General features: G+C 55.6%; 2 protein-coding genes across 2 annotated transcripts; both read left to right on the top strand.

Moving 5' to 3' along the window:
- Positions 1 to 18: 18 nt before the first annotated feature.
- HMCES (5-hydroxymethylcytosine binding, ES cell specific) lies at positions 19 to 5,572 on the top strand. The gene is made up of 6 exons (XM_053953560.1): positions 19 to 273; positions 2,029 to 2,172; positions 2,513 to 2,632; positions 3,197 to 3,357; positions 3,809 to 4,001; positions 4,414 to 5,572. The coding sequence occupies exons 1-6, from the start codon at positions 91 to 93 to the stop codon at positions 4,618 to 4,620; spliced, it is 1,008 nt and encodes a 335-aa protein (XP_053809535.1). The 5' UTR covers positions 19 to 90; the 3' UTR covers positions 4,621 to 5,572.
- Positions 5,573 to 7,137: 1,565 nt separating this feature from the next.
- On the top strand, positions 7,138 to 9,505 carry LOC128794254 (histone H2A type 2-B). The gene is made up of 2 exons (XM_053953998.1): positions 7,138 to 7,175; positions 7,247 to 9,505. Exon 2 carries the CDS (start codon positions 7,313 to 7,315, stop codon positions 7,691 to 7,693), a length of 381 nt encoding a protein of 126 aa, XP_053809973.1. The 5' UTR covers positions 7,138 to 7,175; positions 7,247 to 7,312; the 3' UTR covers positions 7,694 to 9,505.
- Positions 9,506 to 11,189: the final 1,684 nt, after the last annotated feature.

Genomic DNA, 11,189 nt, shown 5'->3' with positions numbered 1-11,189 from the left:
GGCGGGGGCCGGCCCTGCCCCCGGCCGCAGCCCCTCCCCGCGGCGGGCGGGAGCGGAGCGCGGCGCCCGGTGCCCCGCAGAGCCGGCGGGATGTGCGGGCGCACCGCCTGCTCGCTGGCCGCCGACAACCTCCGCCGGGCCTGCGCCTACCGCGACCGCCGGGGCCAGCACCGGCAGCCCGAGTGGGTGCGGCAGGAGCGCTACCAGCCCTCCTACAACAAGGGCCCGCAGTCCAGCGGCCCCGTGCTGCTCTCCCGCCGCCACCTCCACCAGGTACCCCCTCCCTGGCTTCGCGGACCGCGGGCGGCAGGGCCGCGTCCCGGCTCCGGCGGGGGGCGGGTGCTGGGCATCTTGCGGCTCAAATCGGAGCGGAGGGAAGGAGACCGTGCTCCCCGGGGGGCGAGGGACTCGCTCCGAACGGCCGCGGTTTGTTTCGTTTCGCTTTGCTGTACGTGGCAGGTATTGAATTTTCTAATTGCTAAAATGTCGCTTCTTGTTAATATTTACATGTTCAGAAGGAGGAGGGGAATCGGTACAGTGCTTCCACCACAGTGTTTATGTTTTCTGCAAAAATGTGTGTAAGTGCTTAGCCTTGGTAGAGTTTTTTGCAAATGTCTGTAATTGCTCTGCTGGTTTTAATTGGCTTTCCTGAGGCACCTTTTTTTTTCTTTTTTCTTTTTTTTTTTTTTTTTTTTTTTTTTTTTAATTCATAACTTTGCGGCGTGTGTCCATGTCATGTTGGTATTAGGAAAGAGTAGAGAGAAAAAAAAAAAAATCAGCTCCGGAGCAGGACAGTAGCTGTACACCTGTGGTGACTGTTGTCCCGCATAATTTAAGCCTCACACGACCTCCCCCGGCCGACCTGGGCATCCTCTAGGGCTGTTGGTGCTGCTCATTTGGTTTCACACAGAAAGGGTGCCCGGCCAACTGCTGCTCTTTGGCGCTCAGCGGGGTGAAACGGGGTGTGCTCAATCGGAACCCCCCGATCCGAACCCGCTGTGCTCTCCCTCCCCAGCTGCTGAGGCAGCTGCACTTTGCAGCCGTTACTGGTACAGGTGATCAGGTGGGACCCTCGGTGGGCAATGCCATCAGCCTCATGCCCTCCTTTCCTACTTTAGGGGTCCCACATCCCCCTGAGAGTAGGCAGTGGAGCTGATGGAGCAGAGGAATATGGGGCAGGGAGTGTGGTACAGGTCACAGGCAGATGCTTGCTTAGTTGTCCATCACTGTTGAAGTTGTTGGGATGCTGGTGGGGTGCAGGGTGTCCCTTTTTGCCACTCCTGCCCTGAGGGAGGCTCTGAAAGACTTCACAGAACTGCACACGTACATGTCCCTGTGTACCCACACCTAGAGTAGGTGTATTTGTGTGTCTGTCTGCTGCAGTCCTTTGGGAGCAAATGGCCCAGCAGGCACTGCCAGCACCGGCAGCTGTGGGCAGAAAGTGAGAGCAAGCTGGGGGAGAATCGAAAACCACAAACTGTTTCCATTGTCCAAAGGCAGGTAATATGCAAAGCACAAGCAGTGAAAGTGCACCAGGTTAGCAGAAATTACATTATTAAAATGAAAGTGAGGGGTTTGCCCCTTTGGGATGTTCGGTGTCACCAGGGGAGGCTTTGAGGACTTTGACACCAGCCTGACATGGCTATTTACTCAACAGCTTGGGAGTTCATGTCTCCAGCCATTTCCACTAAAAAGAAGCTGTGTTAATTCTTCCAGTGAGTTGGGTGAGCCACAGAGAGACAGTTCTTTATTCCTGCAAAATACTCATGTGCTTTCTGCTGAAGATTAATTCTTACATGAAGGCTGTTAAGAATATGCAAAGGGTTATAATTTAGTGGCTATTTCTGCATGGCTTGGAGGTGCAGTGAGCCCCAGCTTCTCTTGGCAGAGATGCTGGCCAGATCCCCTCTTTTAGGGGCAATGCCACCTCCACAGGACTTCCCAAAACACCTCTGTGAAGCTGTGGGGATGCTTGTGGGTCTCTGTGACATTGCTCTGACCTGAGGTGTTTCTCTGTTCATTCAAAAGGATGCTGACTCCTCCGAGCGGGTCCTCATGGACATGCGCTGGGGCCTGGTGCCCTCCTGGTTCAAACAGGACAACCCTTCCAAACTGCAGTTCAACACCTCCAACTGCCGCAGTGATACCATGCTGAGCAAGTCCTCCTACAAGGTGAGCTGCTGCCACCTTTGTGTCCTGCTACAAGAAATCTTGTAGTCAGCAAAACCAGGGCAGAAACATCTGCTAGGCCAGTATTGGTCACCACTTGCCATTGCACAGAAGAGCAAGTCCCTGTACTGCAAAGCTGGGAGGTTTCACTAAAACAGAACTGGAAAGGCAGTTACTGGTAAAGCTCAACATCACACTAGTGGTGGCATTTGTGTGTGTCCCAGGGGCAATTCAGGAAAGTCCTGGGAGGGAGTGAGAGGGCTGGGTGTTTGCAGGAGCCCTTCTGGCATTGCAGGCTGCCTGAGGCTGCTATTCACTGCTCACTTGTGCTGTCTCTCCCCAGGGTGCTCTCCTCAAGGGCAAGCGCTGCGTGGTCCTGGCAGATGGCTTCTATGAGTGGCAGCAGCACAGTGGGGGGAAGCAACCCTATTTCATTTACTTCCCCCAGACCAAGGATGCCGTGGTATGGAGTCCCTTGCTGTGTCTCAGCACTTGCACCCAGCTCTGGGCCCCTGCTCCCTTCAGCTGCCTGGGGAAAAGCCCACTTCCCTCCTACCCTGCCCATCCCTGGGAGTCTGTTACCCAGTAGGGCTGAGTTCTGTGCTGGGCTCGGCACTCTGTCACCCCTGTGCGGCTGGCGGTCCCCATCGCAGCGGTCTCCAGGCTGTGAAAGGTGACACAGCGTCCCTGCTGTCACGGTCACTGCTCCCCACGTGCCAGATATTTGCATGGGTGGGCAGTGTGGCTCACAGGGGACTGGGCTGGGAGTTTCACTACCTCTTTCATTTGGCTGAACCAGTGGCTGGAATATTCAGATGGGGAGGAGAACACTGGCTTGCCTGTGGGAAGAGGAGAATCTTGGTACCTCTCCTGGAGTTACCTCAAATCAGTAGAAAGACTCCTGGAGAGCCTCAGATTAGTTCTGTTCATGACTCAGATCTGAGTTGCTGACCTGCCTCAGCACTGGCAAACCTGTGCTGCTTTGGCTGACCATGGTGACCAGGACAGTGGGGCCTCTCTCCTGCAGGACAAGGAGATGGAGGGAGATGAAGAATGGAAAGGATGGAGGTTGCTTACTATGGCTGGGATTTTTGACTGCTGGGAGCCACCAGGGGGAGAAGAAATGCTGTACACTTACACCATCATCACTGTGGATGCTTCCAAGGATGTGAGCTTCATCCATCACAGGCAAGTGAGAGCAGGCAAGGGGGTTGCAGGGTGGAGGGGGATGAAGTAGGAGAACTGCACCGCTAGACACCAGTCTGGCAGCACGCAGGCACAGAGTGCAGCAGCCTCCTCCGGCTCTCGGGCAGAAGTGCTACAACATTACCGACTGCTCATGCCCTTTCCATAAATCACCATCTTTGTGCTCTGTGGATGGCAGTTGGAATTGGATCACTTTCTGGAATTGGTCTCCCTGCCTGACCAGGGCCTGGCAGTCAACCCCTCTGCCTCTTCCAGCAAATCAGCTACCTGCATGAAGTGAATGCACACTCTGCCTTGCAGAAGAGCATTCTGCTGCTTCAGTTTTCCCTGTTTTCCCCAAGATGCCAACTCCTTGCTAGCTTACAAGTCTGGCTTTTGCCACCACACTGACATATTGCTGCTGAGCTTTGGCTCCAACTATCTTATCCCTTAGGATGCCAGCCATCCTGGATGGGGATGAAGCCGTCAGGAAATGGCTGGACTTTGCTGAAGTGCCAACCCAAGAAGCTGTTAAACTCATCCAGCCCACAGAGAACATTGTTTTCCACCCAGTGTCCACCTTTGTCAACAACATCCGCAACAACACACCTGAGTGTGTTGCACCCATTGAGCTGGGAGCCAAGAAGGTGGGTGCTGGTGGGGGCTTGGCAGGGGGGAGCTCAGCCACGATGATGTCTCTGAGCTGGGTCAGAGCTGCCAGGCTGCAGGAGGAGTGGCAGTAGGCAGTGTCTGCAGAGCATGCCCATGCTTGATGCTGGAGTGCTGAGCCCTGGACAGATTCCCTTCCCTCTGCTTCCAGAAATAAAACTGTCAGCCCATGCCAGGACTTTGCTGCCAAATGAGGCAAATTCCATGTGAAATGGGTCTTGGAACAAGCCTGTTCACAGCAGTCTGGGGAACCTCCCACAGATGAGCCTGGTTGCAGGCAAGGCCATTGCTCCAGCCTCCGCATCCCGCTCTGGACAGCTCTTGCAGCTGCTGGCTGCCCTGCTCTCTCTGTGGTTCTGACTTCTCTCACACTGTCTTTTGTTTATTCAGGAGGTGAAAGCCACCCCAAGCAACAAAGTGATGCTGGGCTGGTTAAAAAGCTCCCAAGAGAGCTCTCCCCAGAAGAAAGAAAACGATTTGCCCAAGTGGAAAAGTCAGTTCATCCACAGCCCTTCGCCCAAGAAAACCAGCGCAGATGTCCTGCAGCAGTGGCTGGGGAAGCAGGGACAGCCAGCTGCGAAGAAGCACAAGGCTTAGGCACCAGCTGAGATGGCTGGCCATCTCTTTTACCCTGATTTTCCTAAGCAGAGTGAGAAATGGTATTATTGGAAGGCTTTACAGACTGGTGTTGAAATTGTCCAAGCCTTTCAGCTGTTGATCTGCTGCTCTAGGTTGTTGTCTCTCTTCTTTGTGTTTTGTTAAAGGTTGATGTCTGTAAAGATTTTGGCTTTGTCTTGTGCTGATGGGAGTGAATATAACATGTTGACCTCCCTCCCTGCCAGTCATGCTGGCAGGTGAGCGAAGATAAAGCCCTGAGAACCCTGAGAAGTATCTCAGCCTGCTAGGGAGGAATAGCTTCTGCCTCCTGACAATGTCCATAGTTCATGTCTCTTTCTGTTTGGTTTTCCCTTCCCTTTTTTTGATGTTAAACTTATACCTCTTTTCCACTTAATTCCACACTGATTCTGTACAAATTCCTTTCCAATACTTTTGCTCTCAAAAGATGGCTGCCGTACTGAGGAGCAAGCAGTAAATATTAAGAGGAAACCCTAGGCTGGGAAGATCTGCCAGATCCACCCTGTTCTGCACCAGCATTGCTATGTGCATTCATGGCTCCTAAACAGGGAGATGGTCAAGTGGCACCTGGGAGGAACTGGGCTTGGCTTTGGTTTCCCTGCTGTGGAACAGTGTGTCTGTCACGTTGTTTGTACAATCATTTTGTTAATGGGATTTGAAGATTTAGAGAGGATTTCCTTGATCTGGGTAGGGATGCACTCTGCCTTATTTGAAAAGGCCAGTCATTAAAACCCAGATAACCTAAGTGCCATTGCAGAACAGCATAGGGCCGTTGTTTTTGAGGTCAGGGATTTTGTAAACAGAGCCAGATGTTACAGACCAAAAGCCTTACATTTTGAATTCCTTGCTAGTAATCAGTACTTCTTTTGTGTTGGAAACAATAAAATGGGCTTCACTGGCTGGCTGCGCCGTGCCCTTGTCCATGTGCGTGTCTGTGTCCCTCTTGCCCACTGCAGCCCCAGTGCTCCTGTTTTGCAGGCAGAGCTTGTACCTCCTCTCCATCTGCTGAGGAGCAAACCACCTACCCACTGCTGAGCTCTCAGGGTCTGAGCTCTGCAAGGCCGTGTTGGTGGATCATGTCCATTTGCCAGTGGTAAATATTCCCTGGGATTGATTCTGGGGCTCCTCTAGAGTCATCTATCCCTGGGGAGCTGCAAGGGTGGCTGTAGCTGAGCTTTATCCCTGGGGAGGGACAGCAGAGCCAGGGCAGGAGCCACAGGGTGGACACCTGGGGAGACCCAAGTGCTCTTGGAATGATATCCTCCTCTGAATCCATCGTGTGCTACAGAGGCAGCTGAGTGCAGGTTTCATGATTTACAGGAAGCTGGGCTGGGATTAGGATTTCTATCCAGAAAGCCTGTTGCTAGCTGGCTCCTCATTGCTGTCACCATGACTTGAGGCAAGAGAATCACTGTATTAGCAGCTCCTGGCAGAATAGATTTTTGGCTGCTGGCACTATCACCTTGATGCCTGTCCTTGCAGGAGCCACAATGGGAAGTTTCTCTCCCTGCCTGCCCCTTCTTGTTCCAGGATGAGCTGCTCAGCTGCCCCAGCCTAGTCAGTGGGAACTGCACATGAAGCTTTTCTAAAGGTCACCAGCTCATCTCGAATTCATTTCAGGTCTCCAGTTGCTGTGGAGGGAGTGAAGATGCTGAGCACGAGTGGGGGGATGCTCAACTTTCCCAGCTCTGGGGAATATAATCCTTCCCCTGGGGATGCAGGGGTGATGCAAAGGCACAGGGTACAGGTTATCTCCCTCCAGACTGTGAGCACCAGCAGCATTACCAAAAAAAAAAAAAAAAAAACCCAAACCCCTACGCTGAGTGTTTAATGAGGATATGTTATTGCTGAGCTACATCACCTTTAAACTGGAGTCTGGCTGCTCGCCCAAGGCTATTTGAGGCAGTTCCTCTAACCTGGTGCAGAGATGACCACAGTCAACCCTGCCTGTCCACGGAAACTGGTTTGGGAGAAACTTTCCCCTTTGATACGTGAGGAGACAAGGGAGGGTAGTACTGGCTGGGGGTTGCCCTCCCTATCTGGGGTTCTTTCCCCATAGCATCGCCCTCGCCCTCAGACTTTGCTGTCCTTCCGGGAGAGACGTCCCGCTGGCCGAGGAAGGGGCCACGGGTTTGGGCAAGGCAAAGGGGCACAGCGCAGCCGAGACACCCACGGGCGCTCGGGCCAACACCCCTCCCCCCATCCTCGGCCCCGACGCAGCCAGAAGCAGCCACCGGGGCGCAGGGAGCACCGGCGGCACCCGGGAGCGGCCGGAGCGCCGGCAGAGCCGCCTCGCTGCCCGCCCTGGGCGCCGGCCCGCGGCGGGGCCGCGGCGCTGGGAGCCCTATGCAAATCAGGGATTGGCACGGTAACCAATCAGCGCCGTGGCGGCAGCGGCGGTAGCCAATGGGACGAGGCGTGCGGCGGGCGGGCGGCGATATCCGCGGCGCGGCGGCGGCGGGCCGGGCAGTGCGGCGGCGGGCGGCGCGCGGCGCGGAGCGGCGGGGGCTCCTGCGGTAAGGGCGGCGCGGCGCGGGCGGGGACGGCGCGGCCCCCGCGCGGTGTAACGGCGTTTGTCTCCCCGCAGGCGCCGGGACCCTCTGTGCGCGGCGCTGCTCGAGAGGCGGGGGCGAGGGGCCGCTGCCTGCCGGCCATGTCGGGCCGGGGGAAGTCCGGCGGAAAGGCGCGGGCCAAGGCCAAGTCGCGCTCGTCGCGGGCCGGGCTGCAGTTCCCCGTGGGGCGGGTGCACCGGCTGCTGCGAAAGGGTAACTACGCGGAGCGGGTGGGCGCCGGGGCGCCGGTGTACCTGGCGGCCGTGCTGGAGTATCTGTCGGCTGAGATCCTGGAGCTGGCGGGCAACGCGGCCCGCGACAACAAGAAGACGCGCATCATCCCGCGGCACCTGCAGCTCGCCATCCGCAACGACGAGGAGCTCAACAAGCTGCTGGGCGGCGTGACCATCGCCCAGGGCGGCGTCCTGCCCAACATCCAGGCCGTGCTGCTGCCCAAGAAGACGCAGAGCTCCAAGAAGTGAGCGCTGCCCCCCGTCCCCCTGCCCCCAGCTCCCTTCTCACCACTGCCTCACCTCTCCTCCCAATGGGGCTGGGGTTCCCCGTCCTGCCCCTCAGCCCGGGCCGGGTGGTGAGCCCTGGCAGCACCCCACCAGCCCTTCACTAGCCCCTCTGGCCTGGGCTGTGGCTGGGTGAGCATGGGTGAGGTCAGGCCCTGCTTGTGCCCCTGCTCTGCCTCTCTTCCCTCTGGAAGAATTGGTTTTGGAGGAGGCAGTTGGATCACAGCTGTTGGCAGTGGTGACATCTGGAGCCGCGTGGTTAGGTCACGGTGCAGAGCTGCTGGTAGCTGCCGAGGATTGTTGTAGCTGGCAAAGGGATGGACGCAGGCACCCCCGGCTGCCTCTCCCCTCCGCCAGCCCTGGGACGGTGCAGGGCCCCCCCAGCTGGCCCTGCTCGCCCTGGTGTGTACTCGCTGCTGCCGTGCCCCCGCCTCCATCCTCAGCAATGCCATCCTGGCCGCACTGCAGCTGCGAGGGAAGGGGGCTGGAAAACGTGAAGAGGAGAAAAAGTTTCTCCATTGGCAAGAAGTGGCTGTTAGTCTTAGTTTTTTGTTCATGGTAAAACTAGTGCATTGCCTACTGTAAAGAAGCTTTGGTCCTATTTATTTTAAGGTCTCTATTTTTGGGTACATCCCTGTGAAGTCGCCTCTTTGCAGCTCCCTGGCTGGGTGGGTGCTGGGGTACTCGGTGTTCCCGCATGCCGTGGGTCCTGGTAGCGGGGTGGGGTGGAGGCTGCGGTGACAAATCCCCTCGGAGAGCGTCGCAAGGTCAGGCGCCCGCCGGGAGCGGGAGCTGCCATCTTCTGCCATGGCTCCCCTCTCCCAGCTGCACAAGCCCTTCGTCTCGCTGAGAGCCACGCTGTACCCTGGTTGCACTTCTGGAAATTACATACTCTGTCTCTTTTTTGTTGTTGTTTGTTTGTTCAGCACTATTTCTGGCTCTGAGAAATAAAGTGATGATGATATCTGTTAACTGTAACCCTTTATGGATTAATATTTCTTTTGAAAACCACTATGGTTTGTATTAAAGCCCACTCCTGGCTAGTGCCATATTTATTTCCTGACATGGGGGCAGGATAGCTGTCCCGTGACCCCTGGAATAGGTGATGCAGAGACAGCTTTCCTGCTGCCCAGCGCAGCCGCTTCTGTGAGGCCGATAGTTGTGTGCATGCAGCAGTGTTGAGGCAGTCAGACCTAGACCTTCATCACACGTTTTTTAAGTTTAAAAAAAAAAAAAAAAAGTATCTTCTATTTATGTGCTGTAAGTAGCATGTGTTCAATCTATTGAATCAGCTGTTAATCTTGTGGATGAAGTAACTTACCCTGGATCTGAGTTTAATGTTACCTAGAGTAGATGAACCTGGATGCTTGTCAGCTGGCTTTATGCAGGGGTTTTTCATTCTGGTATGTGGGAGCCGTGTTGTGCTGATGGGGGTGTGGAGGTATCCTACAATCCCACTGGGGTATCCTGACCTCGGTGGGTGGGGACAGCAGGGCACAGCCCCACTGCAGCAGCACAGACCCCCTGGGATCTCCCTGCCTCCTGCAGGGGCTGTTACCATCGGCGAGGTGGGCATGAGCAGTTTCCTTTCTGTGGCCCAGTATCCTAGTGTCTGTATCCTAGTGTCTTGTTCTCTCCCTGTTTTCTCCAGGACCAGCATTCTGTAAACCTGAGAGTGCTTTGTATTTCTTAGAAAAATGCAGAACTTGTGATTCTGAAAAGAATGGTGCAAACCTGATATCTGATTAAACTGGTTCCCTGTTGAATGCTCTTAAATGTGCCGTGTCTTGTCACCTCACCAAACTCAAGGAATCTCTCAGGCTCTGTGGTGTCTGGGCTCTATGTTCTCCAAGGGGAAGGACTAGTAAAACACCAGACAGGACCACTGCTAGACTGTGTGTTTGCCCTTCACTTATAGAGTCTTTTCCTGCCCTGGGAGAAGATAATACTGCTGTCAGGTTCTTCTCCCTGCTGTGGGAATGCCACGCTGCCTGCTTGTTCTGTCACGAGTGCCAAGAGGCTTCAGCTGCTCCTGGCTGGGTGCAGTGGAGGAGGAATGAGGCTGGACCCAGGACCCTCCCCCAGTGCTGAAGGTGCCCCATGGGCTGCTCCAGGAGCCTTTGGATGACCTTGCAGGCAAGTAGGCAGGGATGAGAAAAGCCATCCTGAAGGGAAGGGAAGAACCTGGAGATGCAAGGCTGTTTGTTACTCTCACACCCTCTCCTTTGTTGGACGTTCCCAGCTGGCTGTTCTGGAGGCTACTCTACAAACCAGTATTGCACCCTGTTTGAGTTCTGGGGAGGAAGGGTTGTGGGAAGCTTGGACGACTCCCAGTGGTGTTGGGGTTGGGTGCTGGTTGGTCTGTGCAGGGCTGCAGGAGGTGTGGGTGCAGGCTGGGGGTGCTGGGCAGGTCCCTGCAGGGCAGTGTCACCTGCTGCACTGCCAGCACAGGGCAGCAACAAGCACGGGGGGCTGCTGCCAGGAGCTGCAGCCACCCTGGATGTTGTGTGCCTCTGCTGGGGCTGTGGAGTGGTGAGGGTGCAGTGACTGCAGTGCCCTCGACACTGAGCTCCAGCTGGGTTCTGAACTTCCTCTGCTGGCATGTCACAGACCAGCTGGGAAAGCTGGGATGGTGCAAGCCAGACCAAAGGAAATCCTGTGTCACAGCAAGCATTGCTGAAGTGCGTGGCCTTTATCACCTCATAAACTTCACAGCTGAACATCGTTGTGACCAGGAGATTTGGAAGTCTTAGTCTTCATTATAAAGCTGGAGTAAATGTGGTCACTGTGAACCCTGCAGCTTCAGGGACAGGTCTTGTCCTTTCTGGAGGAGTGTTACTGGTCCTGGCTCTTCTGAATGCTTCATAGCACCAGAACAGCCGAGCATACAAAATGTGAAGGCCTTGGCTGAGCAGAGCCTTCCCCAGAGGTCAGGTGAGCATGGAAGGGTGTCTGTTGGTCTGTGCTTCCCTTAAGGAGAGGGCTGGGAGGCTGCAGGATTCTTCCCTTGTCTCTTGGGTACCTGAAGATGGGATGAGCACAGACTGGGAGCTGAAAGCTGCCTGCTGTGGGAGGCTGCTGTGCATCACCACGTGCAGCACAGTCTCTGCCAGCTGTGTCCCTCAGCTCTGGCAGTTTGATGAGATGAGTCACTGGCTCTTGAAAGTCCCCAGGGCTTGGGTTTCTCTCCAGAGCCTGGCCCTCATGGTTGGCAGCACTCAAGGGAGCTCACTCAGGGATGCCCCAGCCTCATGGCTCCTGGCAGGCTCAGCCTGTGAGGTAAGACAGCTCCAGCTGGATTGGCGCAGTGTCACCCTGCTGCCTTCCCTGTGCTGGGCAGCCGGAGGGTCACTGCCTTCATTCTGCTTTTATCTGCCCACGGGAGTGTGCCTGCTGGTCTGCCTGGAGAGGTGCTTACAGTTTGCCATGCGGGTGAGTGCCAAGGAGAGCTGAGCCCTGA

Source organism: Vidua chalybeata, chromosome 12 (genome assembly GCF_026979565.1).
Source record: "Vidua chalybeata isolate OUT-0048 chromosome 12, bVidCha1 merged haplotype, whole genome shotgun sequence".
Taxonomy (NCBI): Eukaryota; Metazoa; Chordata; class Aves; order Passeriformes; family Viduidae; genus Vidua; species Vidua chalybeata.
The sequence above is the reverse complement of the archived record's forward strand: the minus strand, read 5'-3'. Positions and strand labels throughout refer to the sequence as shown.